Raw genomic sequence first — 26,764 nt, 5'->3', positions numbered from 1 at the left:
CTTCTGGCCACATTCCTTAAGGATTCACTAACGTATTAAGCCCACGCCAGCTGACACAGTTGGGATGTGGGTCAGGGCACATTACACTTTCACTTATGTTTAGTGATGTGCTCACTCACCTGGGCCTCACACAAAGCAACTTATACACGCTTAATTCTCTAGCATTCTCCCACAAAATCCCTCTTGCACATTCCATGCAGAGAAACTCCTCTACAATTAACCATGACAGGCTTACAGAGCAGACCAGCTTAAATTACTTCAAAAGTCTACTAAACATGCCCACGAAGGTTAGTAAATGCCAATAGAGGACACAGTAATTTGGACAGGATTTTAGAGAGTCACTGCCCAGTTCTGAGCTAGGTTCCCTTCCATGAAAGTTCAGATCTGGATGACAAACACTGTGGTGAAGTCAGGAAAGACTTAAAGATCCAGATTCAGGGAGATAATAAAACATTTCCCTGGTTTCAGATACAATGATCTCACATTGTAAACAGGACAGCTAATGTTTGAAGTTACCTAATACCTTGCTAATTGTGGATGCAGGACTAAACCATGGAATGAACACAAGAAGCCCCATTCCAACCAGATCAGAAACCATGTGGTCTCAGCTCTTTGCCAGCCCTGGTGAGCCTCCTGTTCCTCTGTCTGGTGGTATGAGGCTCCAGTCCCTTCCCTGCCAAGCACTTATGCCATCTCAGACAAGTTACATGCCTCCTCTGAGTCACCACAACCTCTGAGAAGCACATGACACATGATGGAAGCCTGCCTGTGCACTCCTCATATTGGTTATAAATGCTTTGGTTTTTTTTTAATAAAGTTCCCCAGCTATGATATCTGTCACATCTACAAACCTGTGAAAACCCAACACACATGGCTTCAAACCAACTGTAAGGAGAAAGTCTGGAACAGTACCTAACATATGATTGCTACCACATTGCCGTCAAGAGGGAGTAGAAGAGGTGGGTGAGCAGCCTGGATGGGAAGAACTGTTCATTTTTTGACACATTTGAAGAAATACGTGCCTGTGTATTTCAGTGTGCTATCTCAGAGGAGTGAGTCTGTCCCAAACATTTGGGATTCTTGGAAACCTCCACATGACCAAATCCCCAACCTTCTCCCTCTCCTCAGTGTCGCAGAGCAAGACCTTTACGTGTTGTTTTATTCTTAAGCCCATCCTATCCTTTTTCTTCTTTTTTCTACATGCCACTCCCATTTCCCTTCCAAGGATGCCTGAAGCCTGATCTAACACCACACTGAGAAGCAGCTCATGCTTTGCAGCCTCTCTCCTCCATTTTTGGCGGAGTGAAGGCTGACCTAGGCTGGACACAATGGCAAGATGCTTCACTTTCAGTTTCCAGAGCAAAATGCTGGGAATAACACTCTCTGCCTTTGTCCTGTTACCAGGTGGCTGTCAGGTGGCACTGGAGCAGGAACTCAGCTCTTTATTTTTTGGAAGAATGTAGGAGCCGCACCCTGTATCACACCACTGGCCCCTGCCCCTACCCTGCCCCCCTCTCAGCGTCATCACCATGAAATGAGAGGGGAAACAGAAAAACAGAACAGACACTTAGCAATACTATCTCAGTGCACTTTCTTCTAGTTTCCAGGAACTTGTAGTTCAGCAATTTTTCCCCCATCAAACAGGCTATTTTGGCTATATATATACTGGAAATCAGTACAAAGGGCAAAGCGCCCTGCTTACTTTCCCAGCTGTGAATCCTGGCTGCAACCTAACCCAAAGACACACTGGTAGCCATTCCCCAACTCTTCCGCCTTGCCCACCCCAGACTGTGCCAGCAGCCACTCTCTCCCTCTCCCCACGACCTGGTAAACAAAACACAGCTCTTGAGCTCAAGGCAGTGGGCACCCAGCCACACAGCATAGGATGCCCTACAGCCCTTGAACACACCAACTAACTTACAGGACACATCTCTCCTCAATTTTTCATCCATTCCTTAAGTAGAAACTGTTTACAAGATAGAGGAGCAATGACCACACTGCACCTCCTCTGCTCTTCAGCCCACTTTTTTTAAATGAAGTGGCTTAAGGATTTCCTGTGGGCCAGTTGGGTTGCAAAACCTCTAAAAGAAGGAAGCCCAGATTGTGTGCAAACATCGATTATGTCAAGAGCTTCTAGTACATCAAAATGAGAACAGAAATGAAAAATCAGATCAGCTGAATGACATCTAAAAGCACAGTGTCCCCAGTCCTCATCTTAAAACACAAATCCATTTCTTCATTTCTCCTCCCTGTCTATTCCAGGCCTGACACACCAACAACAGGAAACATCAGGGTGCTTTGGTGCTCTCATGTCAGGCACAGATCATAAAAATCACCCTAAGTGAATTTAATCTATAAACCATAGTGTGAAACTCCTACTCAATGTATAGCACAAAAATGTAACAGGTAAAACTAATGGAACTACTATGCAATTGTAAAAGTATAAAGGTTATAGGAAACAAGATAAACTGAGACTAAATCAGATTAAACTGTTAAGTAAACTTGTCCTCTTTATTAGGAACTTTTTATTCTTTGAGCTTTTTGGCTATGAAAATTGTTTTTCTGACATCACATGGGGAAATAAGACAGTAGAACCTTCTTCATATTGTAAGCATTTCAATAATATACACAGAATAAAAAAACACCTTTGAAAAAAAGTTCTTTCTCTAATACACAGATATAGAGACCTTTGCTGCTCCCAACATAATAAGAGTCTTCCAGTCTAAATATAAATGGAGTAATCTGGACTTAACAAGTAAGTGCTTTATAAATTAAATAATCATTTGTGACTGAAGGTTTTTGCTGTTACTTAGAACATTCTTCCCCTCATGAGAGTTTAACCTACACTTTGCATCAGGACCAAAGCAAAATTCCAATACCCTTGACCCCTTCCAGGAGATGACTTCAAACCTTTGTTTTTGACACATACATGGAATTGTCACCTGTAGTACACAAAAAACCACAGACACTTTTAGTAAGTGAAGTTTCCATTTTTAAATGCTTACCTCTAACAAGTAAAGCAATGAAAGATGATTTAAATCTTGTAAAGCAGAGCTGCAACAGTGCTGCACTGCAGATGAAATTAGAAGAAATTGAAAACTCAAAAAAAGGGAAACTTCTGGTTTTTATCTTCTATTCTCATCAACAATTCAACTAATGTCTTCTAGAAGGAAGAAATCGTCTAAGAAGATATACATGAGAAACAAGATTCTCAAAATATTACAATGTGACACAATATGTAAAATTCAGTTTGCTTATTTTATAAATAAATTGCTCTGAAATCTTCTAATAAACACTATAATAGTGAAGTTTGTTTCACTGGGATTTTAGGGAGCTGGATTTTGAATAAAGAAATTAAAAAGGAAAACCACTATCTATACTGAAAGGGTAATAATCAAAAGGCTCAGAAGAAGAATGAAAATACCAAAAATACAATTTCTTCCCTTCAAATGAAGAAAATGAAAAGGAAGACTGGGCTTTGAAAAATTTCTTACATGTAAAGAAAGATACCTAACAGACAGGTGAGAAATTCCTTTCCAGTGCTGTTTCACATTAAGTAACTTGAAAAATAATCAACCTCTTAACCCAAGTCTCTATTAAAATTCATTTAGAAGGTTAAATAAACTGATTTTAGAATATTTTATTGCTTCTGTGGTTGCACATACAGTACATACACAACTGGTGCAATGGTAACAAGATGAGAAAAGAAATGAAAAACCATTTATAGATCAACTGAATGACATCTAAAAGCACAGTGTTCACAAACACATGTAAAACCTCTGTTTCTTAATTTCTCCTCCCTGTCTATTTCAGAGCCCAAAGAAATGAAATATTGGTCTTCATTCCAAATCAACTGGCAATGTCCCTCAAGTTCATTATCTAAAAGTTAATATTTTAATTTCATTAAAACATTAATCTAATTAATTTAAAGGATGAGGTTCTACCAGAAGGCAATTAGACATCTTTGCTAATAGCAGTCCTGTTCTCTTTCCCTTCATTGTCAAAACATCCAAAAGAATATTTTTTTCTTTATCTGTGCTTTGTAGCTAACTGTGATATAAAGTTTTTGTGGAAAAGCAGTGGCAAGCACTACAACACTCAGAGGAGAAACATGCTGCTGCAACTTTTTCACACACAATATGTCTTTATGAGGAAAAACTAATACTTAGCCCACAAATTAAGTAGTTTCCTTCAAAGTAAAAGTTTGAAGTCTTATTTTCATTACCATTACTAGGATAGATTTGTTATTCAGGATGAAAGCCTTACACTCTACCTATTTTAAAAATCACACTTGGAAAAGATGAAAGGTCATTTTCCATTGTGGTAGTTTATTTTCCCAGACCTCAACTGGTGTGGTCTCTTTTTAGCAGAGGATAAATTTCCATTACCATATAAAAGGAAGAAATAGTTACCTGAAGATTATGTATGCTATGATTAAGATGCTATGTGAGGCAGTTGCCAGCAGGAACCAGCAAATTGAACCTCCTTAATTCTGATTTGAAAAGCTAAGAATAAATGTTATTTTAGTGTACATGACTCCTTCAGTAATTTTTAAACAATTTTAAATAACTAAGATTATAAATGGATGCCTTTTACTGATGCCTTTTACATGTTAAAAACATTTACATTTGTTTTTAAAACAATTCTCAGTTGTCCTTTAAAACGAACAAAACAAAAAGCACAGTTGCTGTAGCTGGAGCATTAGCTCTCTTGAGGCTCCAGCAAAAAGAGCACAATCTTCCTTAAGAGAGCAGCAAACCTGATAAAGAGCAAAACATTTCCAACATGAAGACACTTCAATTATTTCACTCTGTGCAACTTTGCAATTTGCCCTAATAATCTTCTCAGTTTGCTCACAGAGACCAACTTTGTTTTGCCACATTTCTCAGTAACAGTGCCGGTGAAGACTGGCTTTGGCCTCAGTGGGACAAGAAATAAGACAACATGGAACACTTCTCTTCAGTTTAATTTGGGAGCTGAATTTATTCAAAACTGTTTTCAAAGCACTACTGGTTAAAACCAGAGACAGGCTCAACCAAATCAGCAGCAGTAACCACCACACCAACAGGCCTGAGAGGCACCAGCTTTCACACCAGCAAACCTGGCCATGTACCAAGCAGCTGCACAAAGGCAACCCTGCGAGTGCTTGGCTTTTGGGTGCGGTGGTTTTACCTTCTATATTGGTAGCAGCGAAGTTCACAAATAAATGACAAAACTGGCAGACACTGAAGAGGACTCATGGCATGGCCCTGACGATATTGAGTGCCACTTACCGGTACCCATTGCCAAATCTGGTCATGTCCACTTGGGTCCCTCAGCCCCTCCACACAGACACAGCATATGAACAATGTGCAAGAGTCACTGTCAGCAGCCTGGCTTTCAGGAGCATAACAGAATAGCTTTATCCCCCAGGGAAAGGGAACACTTCCATTGGCAAATGCTTCAAGTAGGTGAGCCTGCAACTTGAACTTGCAGAAACTGCCTGAGACAGTGTGTCTTCACTGAGATCATAATACACATTTCATCACTACAGATAAATCAAGAAGTAGACAGTGCATCAAAGCTCAAAAGAGATTTCAGTAGTACAGGAAACAAAACTAAAATATTGGCTATTTGCACTATTTTGCAGCCATCTGTAAACACCAAGGATGCACAACTAGTGTACTCTGTTAAATTTCAGCAAATTCTTCATGACAATACTATAGATATTTTGATTGTGCTTTCCTGTTAGTGACTTTGGTACACTCCTTTCATGTCTCCAATTAGGACTTTGCAGCAAGAACAGACACTGTGCTTCTCTGACATACAACTGGAGGAGACATCTCTTAAGCTCTGGAATGTTGAGAAAGGCCATTCCCAAAAGCTTTCTCAGGTTTCACACACAGTTCTGAACAAAAAGACCCTGACAACAGATTCAGTGTAACGTGGATTAAATTAGGAATATGGTACAGACAACTAGTAAAGCTAGTATAACCAAATAATTTCTTACTGAATCCTGTCAATTTAAGTTAAGGTGCTCTCTAATAATCTCAGATATGAATTATAAGCTTGAAGGAATCAACCTTGCAGGAAGACATGGCCTGAAGACTCAACTCCTCTTTACCACCCTTCACAGCCACCTAGAGTTAAGGCCACCCTACTCATACTGTATGCAAGTGCAGTAACCGGAGTTCCTCCATATCATCCAGCATGATTCCACAGCTCCAGCAAAGAGCAATTTTTCTTCAGCTATGGCAAAAGATGACATAGGTAAACTAATTTGTGCTAAGTTTGCAGAGGGCACACATAAGATAAAAATGCATCTATTTGATTCTTAATAATTACTTCCTGTGGGTGCAAGTTATGTGGCAAGTAATGAGCCACAGACATCTCCCAAGCATCCACAAAGTGCACAGCAATTCCTGAGAACATTTTCCTCATTACAGAATCAAGCTGAAAGGAATACCAATCACTGTTAAAGAGGCTCACTTCTGGCCCAAGCTCCTGAACATTGGCGGTTCTGATGACGATTAAAGTCTCGGGGCTGCGATCCAGCAGCTGAATAATGGATCTTCGGATGTTCCTCAGCCGCCGGATATACACTTCCACAGGGAAAGTGCTGAAGTGGGACCATATGGTTATGGCTATCACGGTGTTCCTCCCCCCCACGATGCCATTCAGCTCGTTGGCGATGTAGCGCAGTTCGCTGCTGAAGACTGTGGAGAAGCGAATGGGTGGCCCGTGGCAGCGGAACTTCAGCAGGATGTTGTGCTTCAGGTCCACAGACATGAAAGGGCCCACGTTCTTAGGACTCCTCAGGTTAAATTCCACCAGATCTGAAAGCCCAAGAGCAAGCATTAGTGAAAGACAGCATAAGAGGTTCTTGGACCACGGGGCAAAAGTGGCAATAGATAAGGAAGTCTGAATGCAATTCTAAGAACTCTAAAATTAAACAGAAGATTAGCATAATTTTCTGGAGTGGAGTGTATAGGTGTTAAAATTGCATGCAAGACAGAACACCTGGACTTCCAAGGCTGTCAACACCTTTTCCAAGTTTCCCAAACTATTTCATTCTCTCTTGTAAAAAAGAAATTTTACAAATAGTCATTGTTGCCCTATGAATCCAGTGCTCGTGAGAACCCTTCCAGCAACTTCAGAATTCCATTAAATTTAAAGATGACTTAAACTTGTAGGCATTAAGGAGTCTCAAACTCTGTGTTCCAGTGCCACTGCTTTGCTTTATGGGAAAGGGATGAAGGAGGGAAGAATATGTAACTGGCTTCTGAAATTCTGTCAAGTTTAAAGTAGGGGAAAGGGCCCAAAACTTACCAGCATTAAAGAAAATTGTTTGCTACTTCGTTCCAAAATAACTCCTATGACTGTGATGCTGCAAGGCCTTATGGAGGCACCCTAAGTGACTTCTGATGTGCTCCTGGGGTGACCACCTTAACTCACGGCCACAGCAGCAGTCCCTTCACAAGGACAGCTTTGCAGATACCTTGTGTCCACATTTCCAAGGACTACATGTTTCCAGTGTCTGTTCAAACATTTGACTAAATGTCTGCCAGGACTTCTGATGAAGTTTAGTCTTTCCTCTTCCTTTGTTTTGACACTGCCACTTAGTAAGATCAGCTCTGTGTCTCAGATATGAGAAATTCAGCTTTGCAAAGGTCTTTAAACACAAAACCAAATTTTAAAAAAAATTACCTGGAACAAATGCTGTCAGATATTCAAACCACTGCCTCATTGTAGAGTCTCCAAACAAGTGGATTACTTTTCCTTGTAAGCACTCAGTTATATCATCCGATTTGTTAAAATTACCAATCCAGTGTGTTCTAGACCTCCACTGGTCTTCATAATAATAACCAGAAGGGGACGCTGTGGGATCTTCAGCTCTGTTTATACTGTTTGAATCTGGAAGAGAAAAACTGAAATTAACATGCAAAAAACCCACCCTCCATAATCTTCATGAACATGTAGTAAGTGATGAATGACATCTTCCCTAGTTTAAAGCAAAATGTATGACATGCTGGGTTTGGCTGGGATAGAGTTAATTTTCTTCACAGTAGCAAGGATGTGGCTCTGTTTTGGGCTTGTGCTGGAAACAGTGTTGATAATGCAGGGATTCCATTACTGCTGAGCAGTGCTCACACAGAGCCAGGGCCTTTTCTGCTTCCTGTGCCACCCCGCCAGTCAGTGAGAGGGCTGGGAGTGCACAGGAAGCTGGGACAGGATGCAGCCTGGACAGCTGAACCCAAGTGACCAAAGTGACATTTCAGATCACATGGCGTCATGCTCTACATATAAAGCTGGAGAAAGAAGAAGGAAGTGGGGGGATGTTTGGAGTGATGGCACTTATCTTCTCAAGTCACCATTACACATGATGGAGCCTGCCTTTCCTGAGGATGTCAGAACACCTTCCTGCCCATGGAAAGTGGTGAATTGATTCCTTTTTTTGCTTTGCTTCTGTGCACAGCTTTTGCCTTCCCTATTACTCTGTCTTTATCTCAACCCAGTTTTCTCACTTTAACCCTTTCGACTTGGTCCCCTATTCCACCATGGACGTGAACGAGCAGCTTGTGGTCCTTGGCTGCTGGCTGGGCTTAAACGACAAAACCACACAGAGTAAAAACGTGATGCATCACACTTCTGTAAGCCCAGGTACTTCACCCTGTACTTCTGCAGCAAAAGAGTAAAAACGTGATGCATCACACTTCTGTAAGCCCAGGTACTTCACCCTGTACTTCTGCAGCAAAACCTGCAACTCATGATAGAGTTGTCTGAACAATTGCAGTTTAACTTGGTTTAAATTAAATGGTATCTCTGAGGCTAATGTAAGGGGGAAAAAAGGTACATGTCTTGTTTCACACTGCGATACAAATGCTCACGTGTGGGTGCTTGAGAAAGGTAGTGAGGCAGGGGCAGGAAGAGCAGGGGTAGGAGGGGGGGCAGGAAGAGCAGGGGTAGGAGGAGGAGGAGGGGCAGGGAGAGGAGGAGGGACAAGAGGAGGAAGAGGAGGAGGAGGAGGAGGAGCAGGAGGAGGAGCAGAAGTAGGAGGAGGAGGACTAGAAGGAGCAGGAGCAGGAGGAGGAGAGACAGGAGGGGCAGAGGCAGAAGGAGGAGCAGGAGGAGGAGGAGCCGCTGCCGTGGCGCAGCGCACTGCTGCCCTCTGGCGCTCAGCCTGCGCACGGCAGCACGACACCCACCCCAGGAGAGAAGGTGGCATCTCTCAAGAAAACCCCCCGAAAACCCCCAAAAGAAACTCACTAAAAAAACTCCAAAGCAAAACAAAATCCTCCGCCTACGGAATATGGAATAACATACACCGCGACACTCCTGCTCCAACCACACGTGCTAGAAGAGTGAAGTCTGAATCATAAGGGCTCCAAACCCAGAAAATGCAAGAATTAAAGCTGTGACCACTAATCTTATAAGTGCCCTTTGAATATATTAATTGTGAGAGTCTCTAATTCCATGGATTTCAGACTTTCTCTCTGCTGTGTAGCCCCCTCCCCTTTCACTGCCCGGGACAGGCAGCCCTCTGAGGAGCAACTACACACCACGATGCTCTGTTCTTTAGGACACCTATTTACTGCAGCAATTGGGCAATACCTTGCAAACAAAGGCCAAAGACTACAGGAAGACAACTGCAATCTCATGGTTATGTAAGCCCCTTATTGCCGTATTTCCCTTGGTGGCCAGTGTGATATTGGTACACTGAACTTCTGTGAGGTCGTTTCAGGTTTGTCAGTTGGGTACTCAAATACCCAAAGTGAACAAGCACAGAGCTCTTCCCTGGCACAAACACCAGCAGCATGGAGCAGACATATCCAGCTAATGTTCAAACACTTTTACCCACCCTGATGTGGAGATTATCTGTTAAGAACAGGCCCTGCCCCGCCCTGTCACAACTTAAAACTGTTTGATTGGTCACATTGCCAGGACCAAAATCATGCTAGGGACTGTTCTAATTATGTAAAAGTACAAGAACTGGAGTTCTAGGATCCAAAAGCATCCTCTACTAGATACTTCATTACAACACAGCTATAGAAAACCATAAGCTTCTTCAAACACCCATTCCTAGTAAGCATTTTTTGTCGCTCTATTTCTATACAGTATTGTCTGTGTGTTGCATTAGTAAATATTAACCTGAAATCTTAGAGAATGTTGACATCCTCAGACCTCACTGGGGCACAGCAAAAAGCAAACCACTATTCTGTTTGTATAACACAAGTAATATAATCACAAGTACCACAGAAAAAAGCCATCAGAAAATTTAATCTTGGGATGTTACTTTAAATCAGACAACAGGGACAATGAAGGAAGAGATAAAAACCCCAACTAGTAATGTACTCATGCAATATTTATGGAACAGGAATCCTACAGAGAAAGGGAAAAATTAAAGACTGATTCATAATGTGAATTCACAACTTCAGTTTGTTTGATTCTAAGTTTTGATTGAAAACTATTTCCCTTTTTCACCTTTTAAGTGGATTCTTCTCCTACACAGAGACACATAAAAATGGTACTAAAACTACTTTTTGGTGCCTCACAGTAAATCAGCATTTCAGTTCTGTGTATAGTATCATACCGGTTTTGATCCAGAATTCAGAAAGCCATTACTTTGGGATTTTATAGAAGAGAGTAAAAGCTCCAATCTGAAGTTACAAACCAAGGACAGAAATAAAGTTTGTATTTCAGAAAAATAAAGTTTAAAAAACTTGATCTACCTCCAAACAGAAAAACATGGACAAAAAGAACAGCAGAACAATGAATTTGTGTGTGCTATCAATCTTAACAAATCCATACATTGATAATCATTGTACCAATGAATTAAGTTTATTTATTCAGAGACTGCTGTTCTTGAAAGGAATTTCCCTGAGGAAATGTGCTAATCCTGTCCTCCCTTTCTAACCCAGCATTAACCCACAGGAACTGTAGGCAGGCTTTGATCATTCACAGCCCCTGGAAGAAGGGTGACATAATCAAATTTCAAATTTCCAGCAGTTTCTGTGAGGAAACATATAAGATAATAAAAGGCAACAAAACCACATCATCTGAAGGATCTGGAGAAACAAAAGGGGTGGGGGAGAAATGCTGCTAGCCTAGTAGCAGCACTTTAATTTTTTACTGAACAGTAAAACTAAAAGCGAGAAATGTTGTAGGCTGCTCTCAGTTCAGACTTTATTGCATAGGTTGGGAACTCTACTAGAAAGGTCTCTTAAAACCCTATGAAAAAATAAGTCTGAAAAGCTTAAATTTAAGAAATAATTCTCTGTGTATCACGTTTTATGCAGGCTTTTTAGAAGGATAAAAATTTGCACATGGATATGAATGAGCTAAAACCTGCAAGTTTAATTTAGTACAGATTGGCTTTGTTCTGTTTTTAGACAGGGCACAGAACAATTAGGTTTTGGTCCACAACTGTAGGTTCTGACATTCTGAGGTAACACAAATGATAGCAATACTTAAATGCAAGATATCAAAATCTGTTTGACAAAGTTCTTAACAAAGACAAAAATTAAGAAACACCACACAGCTGTTTTTGCTAGACTAAGAATTTGGTAAGCATTTACTCTAAGACATTTTACAGCTGTCAGTAAACACTAGGGCAGGGAAAACACTTTGGCAAGAGAATACACTCAACTCTATTTTCTTGCTTTGCGAAAAGTCTTATTCATGTATGTAATTTTAGAAAAAAATCTGTCATTAGTACTTACATTACAGTTAACATTCTAAAGCCTTCATCCTCTCAATACAAATCTGAAATTGACTCCTATTCCGTGCTATGAAAACAAACAAATGAATCTGATGCCTGTTGTTCTTTTTACAAATTTAACTATGCATTGCAAACAAGAATCTTATGAAGTTCACTTTACCTGTAAATGCCTTGGGCTTTACAATGACTGAATCAGGTCCACTGGAGGGTATCGGCTTTTTGATATTCACATGACTTGAACAAAAAATAAGCACAATAGTATTTGTAAAAATTACTGTAAAATTTGAAGGTAATATTTATCTCATTTTTTGTAATCCACTTCAAATAAGTACATAGTACTCAGACAAAGAATTTTTTACTCTAAGTTTACTCTACCTCCTATAGCTGAATTAATTATGTATTAATTTCCTCAAGACCACCATCACTATTCTGAATCCAAATTCAAAATTTCATAGCACTAGGACACCCATCTTGTGCACACATTTACCAACACAATCTCAATAAAGCTATCAATCTATCAGAAGTCTGCAAGAAGCTTTGTGGGACTTTCCACAAAGATGGGAAGTTCCCAGCTTGCAGAGTGTGTGGAGACAAACCACAAAAAGGCTACAGTGCTGCAGCAGCTCCCAGCTCTGACAGATCTACAGGTGCCTCTCACAGGAAATTCCAATGTTGAGGTGGTTGCTGCTTCCAGACCCCGTAATTCCACAGCCTGCTCCGCAGGACAGAGCAAAGTCTGTGGCAGTGCATCCCCACCACCTGTCTCCAGCAGTGGTGTGTCCTGCCTTGGGGGAGAGGAAGGTACTAGATGAGGAGGCTCAGAGGTGACCTCATCACTGTCTATAACTACCTGAAGGAAAGTTATAGCCAGGTGGGGGCTGGTCTCTTCTTCCAGGCACTCAGCAATAGGACAAGGGGGCACGGGCTTAAGCTCTGCCAGGGGAAATTTAAGTTGTATATCAGAAAAAAATTCTTTACAGAGAGAGTAATCAGGCATTGGAATGGGCTGCCCAGAGAGGTGGTGGATTCACCATCCCTAGAGATTTTTAAATGCAGATTGGACATGGCGCTGAGTGCCATGATCTGGTAAATGGACTGGAGTTGGACCAAGGGTTGGACTCGATGATCTTGGAGGTCTTTTCCAACCCAATCGATTCTATGATTCTATGATGTCCAACCAACTTCGGAGACCTCCAGTAACAAGGTCTTCCAGTAGGACAACAATTTGCTAAACACAGAAAGAAAGCTCATTCCCCTAAACACCAAGAGGCCTCAGAAGGACTTGTTTGTGGGCACTGGTGAATTCTGATCATTTTGTGCTGGTCACACTGTACAGCTGTGACAGATGCAGAGATTCAATACTAAGCTCTTGTTCTGTCTTCTGCTACTGTTTTGAAGAGAATCCTTGCCTAACGTTTTTCTCCATTTAAGAAATAGATTGTTTGGAATCTCTATAAGCCACTGAGTCAAGGATCTCAGAGCTGAATGAAACAAACAAACAAAACCAACAACAACAACAATAATAGCAAAATCAAAACCTTTGCCATTCCCATCTGGAAACATCACCAATAAATATAAGCCATATTTTAAAGGTGAACTGCCAGAGGCATAGAAAGTCAAAAGACCCACTTAAAAACTTCACAAGGAAGAGACAAAACCAAATTCCACTGCAATTTACTTTTTGTTACTGGTCTTGGTTTCAGACATGCACGCATATTTGCCTCATTACACTCTTTGGAGCTGCTGCTCTAAAATCTTTCCCAATGTAGGCCTCAAGTGAACATACTGCCAAAAGACTTTCCTTCAACACCTTTGTTGGAAAGCAAGCCCCTACCCTGCAACTACAACTCTGACACTATAGTGGCGTTGTCTAAATTCAAATGTCTAATTACATACAGAAAAAGTTCTGTCACATGTACCCAGACACTAAGAGATGATTTGGGTTTTTTTAAAGGCTGAATGCAGAAGAAAAAGATGACTGTGAAACTAATTAAGTTTGACACTTGCAATCATTTCCACAGATCATTTCCACTTGCATGGGTATTGTTCAGCAGTTTGTTCTACCAGGTGTTTTCTTCATGACTGACTTAAAGCTATTCCTAAGATTTGAAAGTCTTACTGAGGAACATGGAACACATTGCATTACATTTAAGATGCTTTTTGATGAGGACAAAAGCAAGTGGTAATTTGTGTAAAAATAAGCATAAAGCCTGGACTCCTTTCAGGTAGTTCAAATTTGGTCAAAAAAGGCATCTCAAAACATTATTATTGATATTGCAAGTGTAGACGTGAAAACAAAAAATAAGGAAACAGTCCCCCAAACCACTACCAGATATAGATAGTGTGCTCTTGTGAAATTCAGCAGGTACACCAGGGTTCAATTCAAAGCACAGAGAGAGAACTATATGCCAGGCTTCTTTAGTTTAAGACTGCTGTCTAAGATTCTTGCACAGCTGAATGGAGGTGAACAGACTATTCAACAACTCGCATAAAACACCTCCCCAGAGATACACTCACCCTCCAAGGCAATGTGTCATAATAACCAATATGCCAGTTTTGGATAAAAAAACCCAAACAGAACAACTTGCCTGAGTATATATAAATTCAACATACATACCTCTGGAAAAAGAGACTTTCCTCTTTTGTCAGTAGACCTTTTAGATATCCACCTTTGGCATGGCTGATTCGGCTGGCACAGGACAGTTTTCGAGGCTTGTAACAGAACCATGGCTCACCTGTGTAGGGATCTGTGAAGTTACAGACTGGGAGATCTCCAGGCAAGCAAACATTGCACTCGGTGGTTTCTGAGTACCTCCCAGACTTGAATGAGCTTTTGAAATAGACTCTGTCTGGCCTTTCTTCTCGTAAACGTAGGAGGACTTGGACTGCTTCACTCGGATGGACAAGTGACACAGAAACTTTGACCTCTCCTGGCCAAAGCAAGGTAAAGAAGACATTGTAAAGGCCATTATGGCAATCTACAACCCTTCCTGTTGCTCCAGCTTTCAGCAGAGGAGAGTGAATTCGTGCCTGTAAATAGTCTCCACCATACTGCTTGGGTTTTCCTTGGAAATCCTTCATACGAACGAGGACCTCTAACTCATCACCCACCTTGAAGAACCTGCTGGGTTTCACAATCACAAAGTCACTATGTGTAGGATCAGTGCTTTGTGCAAAGGCAATTTTGCCATTAGGGGTCTTTGGCCACTGTATTGCAGCAAGCAATGATTCCTGTTCCTCTTGTTCTCTTTTGGACAAAGTCTGCTGCATGTAGCCACAGTAAGGCTTTCTGGTAGTTCTGTTTGTCTGTGACAGAGAATGCCGGACATTGTTTTCCGTTATCCAGTTTGATCCTGAAAGTGTGTCATCATCCAGGTGCTGGGGAGGAAAAAGACCACTTGAAACTGTGCTATGAAACAAAACACTGTGAATAACGGATAATGCAATGAGCCCAAAAACTGGGCTTTGCTTTGCAGAGCTTTGAAGCTGACTGAATGAAGCAATTTCACTACAAGACTCAAATATATTCCCTTGACCATAGGATTTCTAAAGAAACAGGTGGGCAATGTGGTTATTCTATTCTGGCAAAGCAGCTTTTAGATAAATCACATCCAATAATTTCAATGGCAGTATTTTAGCTACTGGTATATTCTGTAAATATCAACAATGTGAAAAAAATGCAAAAAGGTTGGATGATTAAGTATTAAATTGTCACTCATGCTTTATTTTCTTCTGTAATAACATTTTAGTCTTAGAGCACCATGAGGTTTAATAGCTGCCCAATATAATGCAAGGAAATGGGGTTTCTTTGAGACATTACTCTGCAGATGCCACTGGTGCACCTTCTGAACATGCCTTCTAGAGGAGACTGCTGTGTGTAGCAGCTGCAGTCATTTATCTGGTCACACTCACATCACTTCTTATCTAACTATCTGAAATGTGCATTTCCCTGTAATGTACAGATTGAAAGAAGCAAAAGAATAAAAACCTAGATGCTTCAGGACAATGAATTCATGAGCAAGTAGAATAGTGTAGGACAAGCTAGCACGACACATGCAAAAAATTTGTTTATTTATAAGACTAAAAAAAATTTGATACATAGCTTCTTCTAGAACCAAATAAAACAACAAGCAGAGCATCCCCTAATTCACACAAGAGCTTAAGAATTAAAATAAATACAATGCTAGACTAAGAGGCTTCTGCTGTGACTTGACTTCAGTGTTCAAAACTGTATTTTTATGCAAATGACTGCAGAGATACCATCCACTTCATATTATCACACAATTCTGCAGGCTTACATTCAGAAAGTTTTAAAAATAGCACAACCTCCAGATTTTAATCAGCAAATCCAAACTTACCTTCAAATACACACAAAATCAGCACTAAGTGAGCAATTAATTACCAAGTGTATATAGTAGACCTTATCCATACTTCTACTTCATAAAGAAGGAAAATTGTTTTTCAAGGAAAGATTAAAATTATACAGAGTATAATTCACATGGCATCAGAGGATATGCTACTTTAATTTTAAATATTGCTAAAATACTCAAAACTACGTTGTTTGAAATCTTTAAAAATGTCATTGTACTTATCGATATCCTAGTGTTTCCCATTTACTTCCTCCATAAGTAACTGTTGAGTAGTGTACTAAAATTCACAGCACTTATATTAAAGTCTAATTCATTGTTATAAAGCTTTTTTAGTCCATTGAAATATCACCAATACATTAAAGTCATTTGAACAGCACTGAGATTCAACATAATTTTTTACAAGAAAGGTAAACCTAAAGAGCAATAGAAATGCCAAAGCTTTTGAAGTCTGTGACATAAGAAGTTGGTGTTGATCAGCTTAAGAGTAAGAGGATGAGCACATTAGGATGGACGATGGATACACAAAATCTTCTTTGTTTGATATCCATGTTAACTATAAAACCTGACTGTAATGCTACAATGTAAATGGACAGGTATCCACAGATACACCAAATGTTACCATCACAATGGAAGCTTTTGCTTCTGTTTTCATTTCCATATAAATTCTCCCTGAAGGCCACCTGAGACAATTAGTAATTATTTCTGTTTTCCATCACAGCAAGCAAAGCTGGAGATGTATTGCTGCATGTTACTTTTATTGGTCCAGTAAATTTAATTCAAAGCTGAGAGTGAATCTCAGGCACAGTTCTATTTTAAATTTTGCCTAGATGCATTCTTGAATTAAGCCAAATTCCTATTTTTGGATACCTTCAAAACATTTCTCCTTCACTTGCTCATGCATATCTATAACACAGAAAATATTGAGTGGAAATATTTTTTAAAGTTAGCTATTTATTTTAATGCATCCAATAAGTTGGTAACAATGTCTCAGTCAGCAGAAGTATTTAAGCATTTTCCTTAGGAGGGGTGAAGAGGAAGAATATGTGTGTCTGATTAACCGTTGTCTTCAGTATAAGTTCTCAAGAGAAAGTTTCTATATTTCAGCTGGTTCTTCAGTGGTTCGTACTTTGGGTCAGGGGGCATGGGAAAAAATCCTTTCAAATTAAGAAGAGAGATGGCTATCTAAGACACCCTTAAAAGCAGGCATATCCCTATTTTTAATCTTCTATAAATTTCTTCAGGGTTTTTAACCCAGTCTTTTCATCAGAGCTGTAGAAAATGCCATTTATGGCCTAGCTAAGCTTTCTGAAGTCTTTCCAGGGGCATACCTATATTTTTCAGTGGAAAAGGGGTGCAAAAAACACCAACCCAACAAACTCATTCAGAAAACAGAACACAGTAACATAGTTCAGCATCTCCACATCAGTCCACCTACACAGCTTTTTTAGCAAAGCACAAGGCCAAAGCTCTTCACTCGTATGTAGCTGAGGCCAACGACATGCTCTGTCTCCAGGTTATGATCCATTAAGCAGAATAGATCATACCACAAACACTTCCTCAGTCTATCTTCAAAGTGGGTGATGGAGAATCTCCATGAAGATAAAAGCAGAGCTTCTTCAGCATCCTGAAGGACGATTCTTTCTCCAGCATTCTAGTTTATCTTTACAGTCCTGTCTCAAGCCCCACCAGGACCATGTACTATTGCAGAATTATAAGCTTATATGTGAAAGTAAACCACACCATGTACGCTGTTCACAGGAGAAAATACTGCAGAAATTCCCTTGACAGTAAAGGCAGGGAAAGCTTCATAGTCAATTAATATACCAAAGATCCTTGACTGACACAAAAACAGCTTTCCAAACCATCTTTTTTTCTTCAGTGTTTGCCAGGCTTAGCCCCAAACAAGTGCTCCAATTCTCCTTCCCCTATGGATACATGAGGCCTGCCCTGAGGCAAATAATTAGCTACTTTGCCCCCCCTCCATTTCCTACTCCCTCTTTTACTGGCATTTCCAAATCTCTCTGGGTCCCCTGTGTTAGGTTGGCACACTGAGACTGTGCAGAACCGTGGGCTCCTACTGTACTTAGTAGCCAAAACTAAATAGAATTCCTTAAAAAAAAGATAAAGAGCATTTCTCAAGAGTACTGTTCCTTTATGACACAGATTGTTTTAGATTATAGTCTCTATGCTGAATAACACTTGCCCTGCTTTGCTTACTTCCTTATATATTCCGTTTAAGGTGTCATGCATTTTAAGAGCAATTCCCAAGGGGCTTCATTTGTTTGTTAGATTTGTTTGAGGTTTTTTGTTTGTGAGGAAGGAGTTTATTTCTTTTTTTTTTGTTTTGTTTTGTTTTGGTTGGGGGTTTGTAATTGTTATTTTTCTTTGCTGAGTTCTGAAGTTAGCTGGAACCCAAATCTGACCACAAAGTATTTTAATGGCTATCTACCAAGTAACACAGGCAGGATAAAACATATTATATGTCAATTAAGCATAAACAAATACAAAAGCAATTTCTGATGCATTACAGATGTCATAAACAGGTAAAAAGCAAGCGGTATTTCTGTGAGAACAAATGAAATTTTCAGCTTACTAATCAGCTTTTTGCATTCTCACTGCCAACTAAGCAAAAATTAGATAAAACATATAGATCAATACAGGCAATAATGTTCTCATACTTATTCTAGAAGGGTCACAGAATATTTGATTAGATCTGCAATGAACACCTTTTCTCAGTTAAATACCATAATGTAGGTGGTGTCATGAATGAGTTGCTTTAAGCAACCTTAAAACACTCATTCACAACAAGTGGCTGATGAAAATGTTGAGCATTTCAATTGCTGATGAAAATGTGGAACTCCGTCTCAAAGTCCAAGATCTTCCACCAACTATAACTCCTGGCTTGGCCTGGTACATTCAGAACAGTTCCTGCAAACCTGCGTCAGTCACTATCATTAAAGCAGGAAACTTCACAGGCAACAAGTTTCAGTTTGCCCAATAAAAAGTTTTCATTTACACAGCAGACAACATCTGAAACTGAACAAATACCAATTACTGAAAGGTTAGTCATCTCATTTTCAGTAATTTTACACTCCAGGTACTTTGTCTCTATTTGTTGTCAGTGATAGACATGAAATCAGCTCACTGCCATTACCATCTCACAGCACTGAGTGGATGCTAAACTACTCTGAATGCCAAAGCCAGTCCTAAAAAGCCATTCCCTAACAGAGAAATGTTCCAGCAACACTCCAAATAAGATGAAGTTATCTTTTGTTGGCAGCTACAATTTAGCAGCAGGAAATAAAAAAGAACTTTGTTACATAGTTCTTTTGTTCAGTTTCAGCTGTTTGATTTCATACACCTTCACTTCATTCTGACAAGAAGCTCTCCTCCTCCCCATGCACATTTTTTAAGTGCTTTTAAATATAACAGTGCTCACAACCAGTCCTGAAGTGGTTCTTTCACTTTAAAAGCAACTGGTACAAATTCACAAACTCTCTTGTATCCTAAAGGCATGATGTTTTGCAGCATCCCAATACTTCAACAAAAAAAATTACTGAAAATTTTATCTATGTTCACAGAAAAAATTAAATAAAAATGTATTTCTTCTGGTACTGTAATACAGTGGCCTCAAGGGAGTAGTTATTCCACACTAAAAAGCAAAGTAAAAAATAAGCTGTTTAATAAAATAATAATCAAATGCTTTGTAATGTCTTGGGTTTTACTTTTTTTTTCAAACACAGAGTACAAAAAGTAGAATTCTGACATGAGACCTAATGAGTGTGTGCCATTAGTAGGTTAAGAATTTAAGAAGGAAGATTCCTTCCTGAAAAAGAATAAAATCCTAAAAAGAAAAAGCAGGGAGGATACCTGGGAGAGAGCTTTAGCCAGCCAGGTTACTTATCAGGGAATGAGAAGCATGTCTGACGCATTTACGAACACGTTTTCAATAGTAACCAACAAAAAGCTCATCTTGCAGAGCCTAAACAGATTTGGGTACCAATATTATCTGAAAGCATTCTAAGGCTTTTTCTGGCTTTGATCTCCAACTGAAAAGAATCAGCAGAGATGCCTAGGCTAGACTGCCTGGAAAAACTATAAGACAGAGACAAATACCAGAGCAGGTCCATTCAGAAAAGTCAAGACAACAGAAGGGGCGAGAGTGGCGTGTTATGATACAAAGATTAACCAGCAACACAATACTTAGCCGAATTTGGAATAGCAGATATGTAAAGGTCAACAAAGCCATGATAACACTTATCATAAACGGTAGCAAGAAAAAGCACAAAGAGAACCTGCATTTTCCATTTCACTCTCGAAGCACTGCCAGAGCCCTTTTCTCTAGGAAATGTAATTTATAAAAAGAAAGAAATGGTCTAGTTTCAAAATATCAACAACTCTTCATACAACATCCTAGGTCCTAAAAATCCCTCAAAACCACAGGAAGAGGAAAAAAAAAAAGCTACTTTCTATGTAACACAAAAAGATCATGCTAACTTGAGCCAAAGGTCCATCAAACACAGTATTTTAATTACCAACAGTTTCCAACAGCAGGTATGTAGAAAAGAATATAAAACAAACATGCTGTGGTATTTCCTCCTGAAGACTTAACGCAGTTTCTAGCATGTGATGGCCTATAGACTTCTTAAACACAAGGGTGAATGTCTTTAAGATCTAGTATCCTCTAATGGATTTTTCTTCTGTGCATTCATCCAGATTTTTTGAATATATGTTTTTAGCAGCTACAAGGACTGCTATGACTTCTGTAGCTTTTCTACAATCCCTAAAAAAATCCCTGTTGCCTTTAAAATCATTTGGAATTTTTATTTAGTGTCTCCACTAGTATTGGAATATGTAACAAACATTCATTCTTCAGTTATTGATCCTGTGTCACTTGTGATTTTAGACCTCTCAAACATCTTCCTAACCCTTACGTGATTCTCTTCCAATTCAACAGTGTATTTTGGGGGGCAAAGGGATTTCACAGCCTCTCTTATGGATCATTTCATTTGGACATCACTAGCTAGGAGGAAGGAAGATTCTGCAAGCAGGATAAACACAACTTAAAGCATAAAACAGTTATTGCCTGGTTCACACACATAGAAGATAATATTGAAAGAGTTGTTAGGCTAAGCACTATTATTCTCACTGACTAAACACTGAATATTTGACCAGCCAGACAGCCCGTGGGCAGGGTCAGACTCCAAGGCTCCCTGAGACGGACCCTCATCCGGGTTGACTTCACTCTGGGGTTAGTAACCCAGTTACTATGCAGTTTAAAAGTATATCTGCAGTAAAGTGCTAAGTAACATGAAGAAATACCCAAGTCAGACACAGTAGAAGGAAAAAGGGAAAGGCAAATAAAAGTTGCATGAGGAGATGGTGGAGATCAATTAGACAGCTAATAGCTCTGCAGAAGACGATCTAGGGATTCCGAGAGACAGCAAACCATGTGTCAACAGCACAACATTATGGCAATGAATTAACGAGAGCATACCCAGCTGATTGAGTGAAGTGATAGTTCCCCTCAACTTGACCATGGTGAAGCCGTAACTAGAACACTGTGCCTGGTTTTCGGACAACCCATACCAGCCAGAGTCAAACTGGAGAGACCAGCTAAGAACCCCTGAGATGATTAGGGAACTGGAGTGACACTAAGGGAACCAAACCTTTTTTGTAATCTGGAGAAGACCAAAAGGGGATCTAACTGCAGTCTTTCACTACTTAAGGGGGAGTTACAGAGGAACTGAAAAATAGAGGCAACTTCCACCTGCACGTGAGATAAACATTCCTTGTTATACCAGAGGTGCAGCACTGCAACAGGCTGTGCAAGCAGGTTGTGCAATCGGACCATCCTTGAAGACACACCAAACTCGACAATACTTTGGTGCCATCCAAGCAAACTCTGACATTAGCCCTTTGAGAAGGGTGTTGACTAAATACCTCCACATATCCCTAGCAGTCTGAATTTTCTATGTTTTATAGCTAAATGCTGTCAGACATAGTTCCAACCTTACACTCAAAAAGGATTTATGGTGCTCAAGCACTCTTAAAGAAACAAGCTTCACTTACCTCTAACTGAAAAAAATTATGGACCAGCACCACAATAGCCAGTACTGCCATAAGCAGGCAGAAGATCTGCAGCCTGAACGAGTCACGCCACATGGTCCATTCATATCTTTCCCTTCCATGTTAAACGCTGCCATGACTTCCATTCACCACAAACAAGAACATCATTTTGTCGCAGTAGCGCACAAGAGAATTCAATTGGCTTCCACTTCATTCCTGCAAGTGTATTTACAAAAACTATATTAAGTACCCAAAATATTCCTAGAAGTAAACTCAATTTTATCACTGAAAGCACACAAATGCTGGAACTTGGCAGAACAATAACTAGTACCATAGAACCATCAACGTGGATTTTTTTTTGTGGAACTAACCTGAATGGTACTATCTATCATGTTACTTAATTCTCTAGATCATGTCAAAGCAAAACCTGACTATAAAGGTGGTATCACCTGTAGCTGATACAAAAGAAAGGCAAAGAAGAGTGTGAGATTTTGTTGTGGCAAACAAAAAACCCAAACAAGTAACAACCACTGTATTTATCCATTAGACTGCACCATCACCATCCAGGCATCAGAAGACCAAGACTTCTATAAGAAACTTGTTGGTTTAGGTATCTCCCATTTACCTGTTTACACATTCCAGTAAGTTGCTATTAAAGACTAAGGTCTGAAGCAAGTTTGGATAAGCAAGATAAAAGATGCTTTCTCCCGTTTTCTGCTGGGGAGAGGGAAGAAAAAACAATCACTGCAGTGTTACAGAGAAGATCTCTAACAGGGTTCAATGCACTAAAATTTAACTCTACATCATAGTGTATCTTCTCTGTTTTGTTTTTTTTAATAATTCCTTTTACCTCATGTACTCATATGCAGCTCTCATAGTGAAAAAATAAACTGGAAAGAACACAGCGTGTTGGGTTTTGGTGCTTCTGGGGTGTTTTTTAATATAACAATAGCAATGTTTTCCATAAAATTTAAGTTTCATAGAATATATTGTTTCTTTGAGGTTGCTTGATAGCTGATCCACTACAAAGTCACAGGCTTAACAGTCATTGATAAAAGTTCTCACAGCTTCATGCTTGCTCAGTTCAACTCTTATATATTCCTTTCTTTATGAGAAGGACAATTTTGAGGCAATCATTTTGCAAGCAAAAAGGCACTGTTGTTGCAGAAGCTCTAAACTTGGAAACAGGAAACAGATGGCAAGGAGAGGCAGTCAAAAGACACCAATCTCTTCAAATCTAATATTCTTAAAGCACCATTACTCATACAATCATCCACCAAGTGCAACAACATAATCAAATGATTATATTTACTTTGTACAACTTTCTATAAATAGTATAACTGAAAATTTGTATCATTTCTTAAGACTATATGAAGAATGTTGTGCAAATTTAAATTAAAAATAATGATACATTAAATATCAAAATTAACTAATAAATTATTCAACAAATGTACACAGGCTTGAAAACTGAAATATATTAGTAGTATAACAAGGACAGTCTCAAAATAGACCACACATCAAATTGCTTTACAAGGATTATAGGGATTATAACTTCAAATGCTTTGCTGAGAATTACAGAGATTGTATTTCTGACCAATGAACAAGGATTGAAATAGCAAGACATCCATTAAAGTGAAAGTATCGAAATGCCACCAAAACACAGCTTTGTTGGAACAGTTCTGCTCTAATATAAAGTATTACATTTGCATAAAACAGCCACTCATGTTTTAAACAATAACTGACAACAAATATGCCTTAATACATTAAAATGCTAATTTAGGGCCACATATGCCCATTTGAGGAACAGAAAGAAATATATTAAAGAGAATTTTCAATTGTGTTGCTGAGAATTCACTTTAAATCACCAAAAAGCAGACACTGGAAATTAATAGACTGTAATTTCAGATGCCTAAAAAGATTACAAAGTCTATTTCCATGTATTTTTGTTCAAAAATTTCCATATTTCTGTACATGTCAATGCTCTAAAACATTCAAAAGTACAGCTTTGGAGCTTTCTTTATACTAAAGACCTTAACAATCTGACAATTCATCCCTGAACAATTGATCGTGTTCAATTTCTGTATAATGGAAGCACGTAAGTACACAAAAAACCCTGAGGTTCTTACCCTACTCCTGGAGCCCTCTCTGAAGTCATCCACACAGAAGGCCAGATAACCTTGGAAACAATAGATTTAAAAAATTAAATATATCTATACACACACAACTGTTTTTAAATAAAATTCATGCACTGGTAGTTTGCTTACAGTGACACAAAATAACATTGCAGTTACAACTCTACCTGTAAAATCACCTTTTTTCCTACAATAATCCAGGCATTTTTATAAAAGTATTCTATTTTTTTAAACTTCAGTCCCGTCTCCTTGAATTTTCTGCTATTTAAGTATTACTTCTCTCAGCTTTGTCCCATGTTATTACAAGCCCTCTTTTGCCCAAGGTTAAAAAGAAAAACTGGCTCGATATTTTTATGGTGTTCTGTCTCATGCTCCATTATTCCAAGTTGTCAATTACTGTCAGTTCTCTATCCTCACACCTCCCTAAGCCAGCAGCCTTACAAAAGCATTGGAATTATTGGTATTAGTGCCACCGCTCCCAGTGTTGCCCACAAGATGCAAAGGCAGAGGAGCCGCTGTCGCTGGCGATGCCCGAACCGTGTCACTGGGGCACAGGGGCTGGAGGTTTGATGCTCGCGTGGCTGCAGGCACCAACATCACATTTGCTGCTGGTTTTCCCTGATTCCGCCCGCTCTGCTCCCCGGGGAGCGGGAGCTGCCAGTCCTGCAGCCCGCTGGCATTCGGGGCAGCGCCGCAGCTCCGCTCCCGGGAAACGCGGCTGCTCCCGCGGGGCCGGGACACGCACCACGGGCGAGGGACGAGGGAAGCGAGCAGGAGTCACCGCTGCGGGCACTGCGAACCGCACTGCTGCATTTTACTGCTTCCAAGCTACTTTTCAGGGTGCCGCGAGGTGGGCCGTCCGGCCCGCAGCTCGGATGCCCGGGGGCAGCGGCACAAGGCGGCCCCGCATCCCCGGGGGCAGCGGCACAAGGCGGCCCCGCATCCCCGGGGACAGCGGCACAAGGCGGCCCCGCATCCCCGGGCGCAGCGGCACAAGGCGGCCCCGCATCCCGGGGCGCAGCGGCATAAGGCGGCCCCGCATCCCCGGGGGCAGCGGCACAAGGCGGCCCCTGAACCGGCAGGAAGCATCTCCAGCCGCCGCTGCGATCCATCCCGAGCGGCACAGGCAGCGCGCCCGTGCGGGCTGGCGGGCCTGGGGCACCCGAGAAGAGCACCCGCTAAGCCCGGGCACCCTGGCCCGCCCCCCGCCTCCCTACCGCGGCCCCTGTCCCTTCCCAGGTTCCCCCTCCCCCGCGCCCCAGGAGAGCCCCGCAGCCGCCGCTTTCCTTTCCCCTCACCGCAGCCTCAGCCCCCTTCACCTCAGCCCCGCCGCTCCCCCGGGCCAGGCGGCGGCCTCGCCCCCGGCCCGCCGGCTCCCGCTGATATCCCCGGCCCCGCCGCCCCGCCCCGCCCCAGCACGGCCCCGGCCGCGGCACCTCCCGCCCCGCCCCGCCAGCGGGGCTGTCCCCACCGCCGTCGCCGCCGCATCCACCGGGGAGGAGAAGCCCTGACACCGCACCCCTGCGTTTGGGGACGTCCTCTGTGCTGAGGAGGGCTCTGGATAACGGGAAGGGAAAAAGAAACAAACCAACACACACACAAAACCCCCGGAAAAACCAAGTCCCTGTAATTTTTGGGCCACGGGGGGTGAAGTCAAAGCGGGCAGGATGTGGAGAGGCTGCCCGAGGGTTGTGACCCTACACACGGTCCCCAGCCGCGCTCCTCGCGGACGGAGGAGGCTCTGACGGGAAGCAGCGAGCGCTGCAGAGCCTGGAGGCACCGCGGGGAAGGCGCTGGGGAGGCGGCGAGGCCAGCGGGGATGCTGCGAGCGGGAGCGGCCGGCCCACAGCGCTGCTGCAGGCGCTGAGCATGGTACACCGACATAGCGGAACTGGGCTAGACCAGCTGCATTGAAGGCAGGGCTCCAACATGGGTGAGATGCACAGAGGCAGCGTTGAGTCCAGCACCCTGCACCAGAGCTGGGAGGCACTTTCAATCTGATAACAGGACAGCTGCAATTGCTTTGCCATCACTTGTAAACACTGCATAAGCTTGGGAATGCCTCTTTCTGCAACATTCGTCTGCTGGCAGTTGTTTGGATTACAAGGTTTGGGCTCAATCTTATTTTTACTAGGGAATATGGAGTTTGCTAAAATTCTGGAATAGAGACAGAGCAGCTGAAATATTCCCGTGAACAAAATACTTTAGCCATTGCAAATGTTAATAGCCTAGTCTTGTCTTCTACCCCCACGCCCATCCTCATCAGTCACAGCTATTTTGAAAAAGTGATGTTAGTTCTCTTTTTCTCCTCCTTTCCTCATAGAATCAGCCAGGGTGGAAAACACTTCTGAGATCATCAAGTCCAACCCTTGATCCACTACCACCGTGACTACTAGACCATGGCACTAAGTGCCACATCCAGTCTCTTTTTAACCTCCAGGGACGGAGAATCCACCACCTCTCTGGGCAGGCCGTTCCAATGTCTGAGTCCCCTC

At 41.2% G+C, this 26,764-nt stretch overlaps 1 protein-coding gene across 5 annotated transcripts; it reads right to left on the bottom strand.

Moving 5' to 3' along the window:
- Window positions 1-2,484: 2,484 nt before the first annotated feature.
- Window positions 2,485-25,670, bottom strand: NXPE3 (neurexophilin and PC-esterase domain family member 3). Of its 5 annotated transcripts, none has more exons than XM_071561561.1 (7): window positions 25,589-25,670; window positions 24,264-24,313; window positions 22,141-22,353; window positions 14,316-15,076; window positions 11,859-11,932; window positions 7,687-7,893; window positions 2,485-6,815 (listed from the first exon to the last, which is right to left on the bottom strand). In XM_071561561.1, the coding sequence occupies exons 3-7, from the start codon at window positions 22,231-22,233 to the stop codon at window positions 6,265-6,267; spliced, it is 1,686 nt and encodes a 561-aa protein (XP_071417662.1). In that variant the 5' UTR covers window positions 22,234-22,353; window positions 24,264-24,313; window positions 25,589-25,670; the 3' UTR covers window positions 2,485-6,264. The 5 variants fall into 5 exon arrangements, with proteins under 5 accessions (XP_071417662.1, XP_071417672.1, XP_071417682.1 ...); XM_071561571.1 differs by having other exon boundaries at window positions 25,568-25,639; XM_071561581.1 differs by lacking the exon at window positions 25,589-25,670 and adding an exon at window positions 24,711-24,787.
- Between the last annotated feature and the right edge of the window lie 1,094 nt (window positions 25,671-26,764).

Source organism: Pithys albifrons, chromosome 1 (genome assembly GCF_047495875.1).
Source record: "Pithys albifrons albifrons isolate INPA30051 chromosome 1, PitAlb_v1, whole genome shotgun sequence".
NCBI classification, from domain to species: domain Eukaryota; kingdom Metazoa; phylum Chordata; class Aves; order Passeriformes; family Thamnophilidae; genus Pithys; species Pithys albifrons.
Note: the sequence above shows the minus strand (reverse complement) of the source record. Positions and strands in the feature narration are given on the sequence as shown.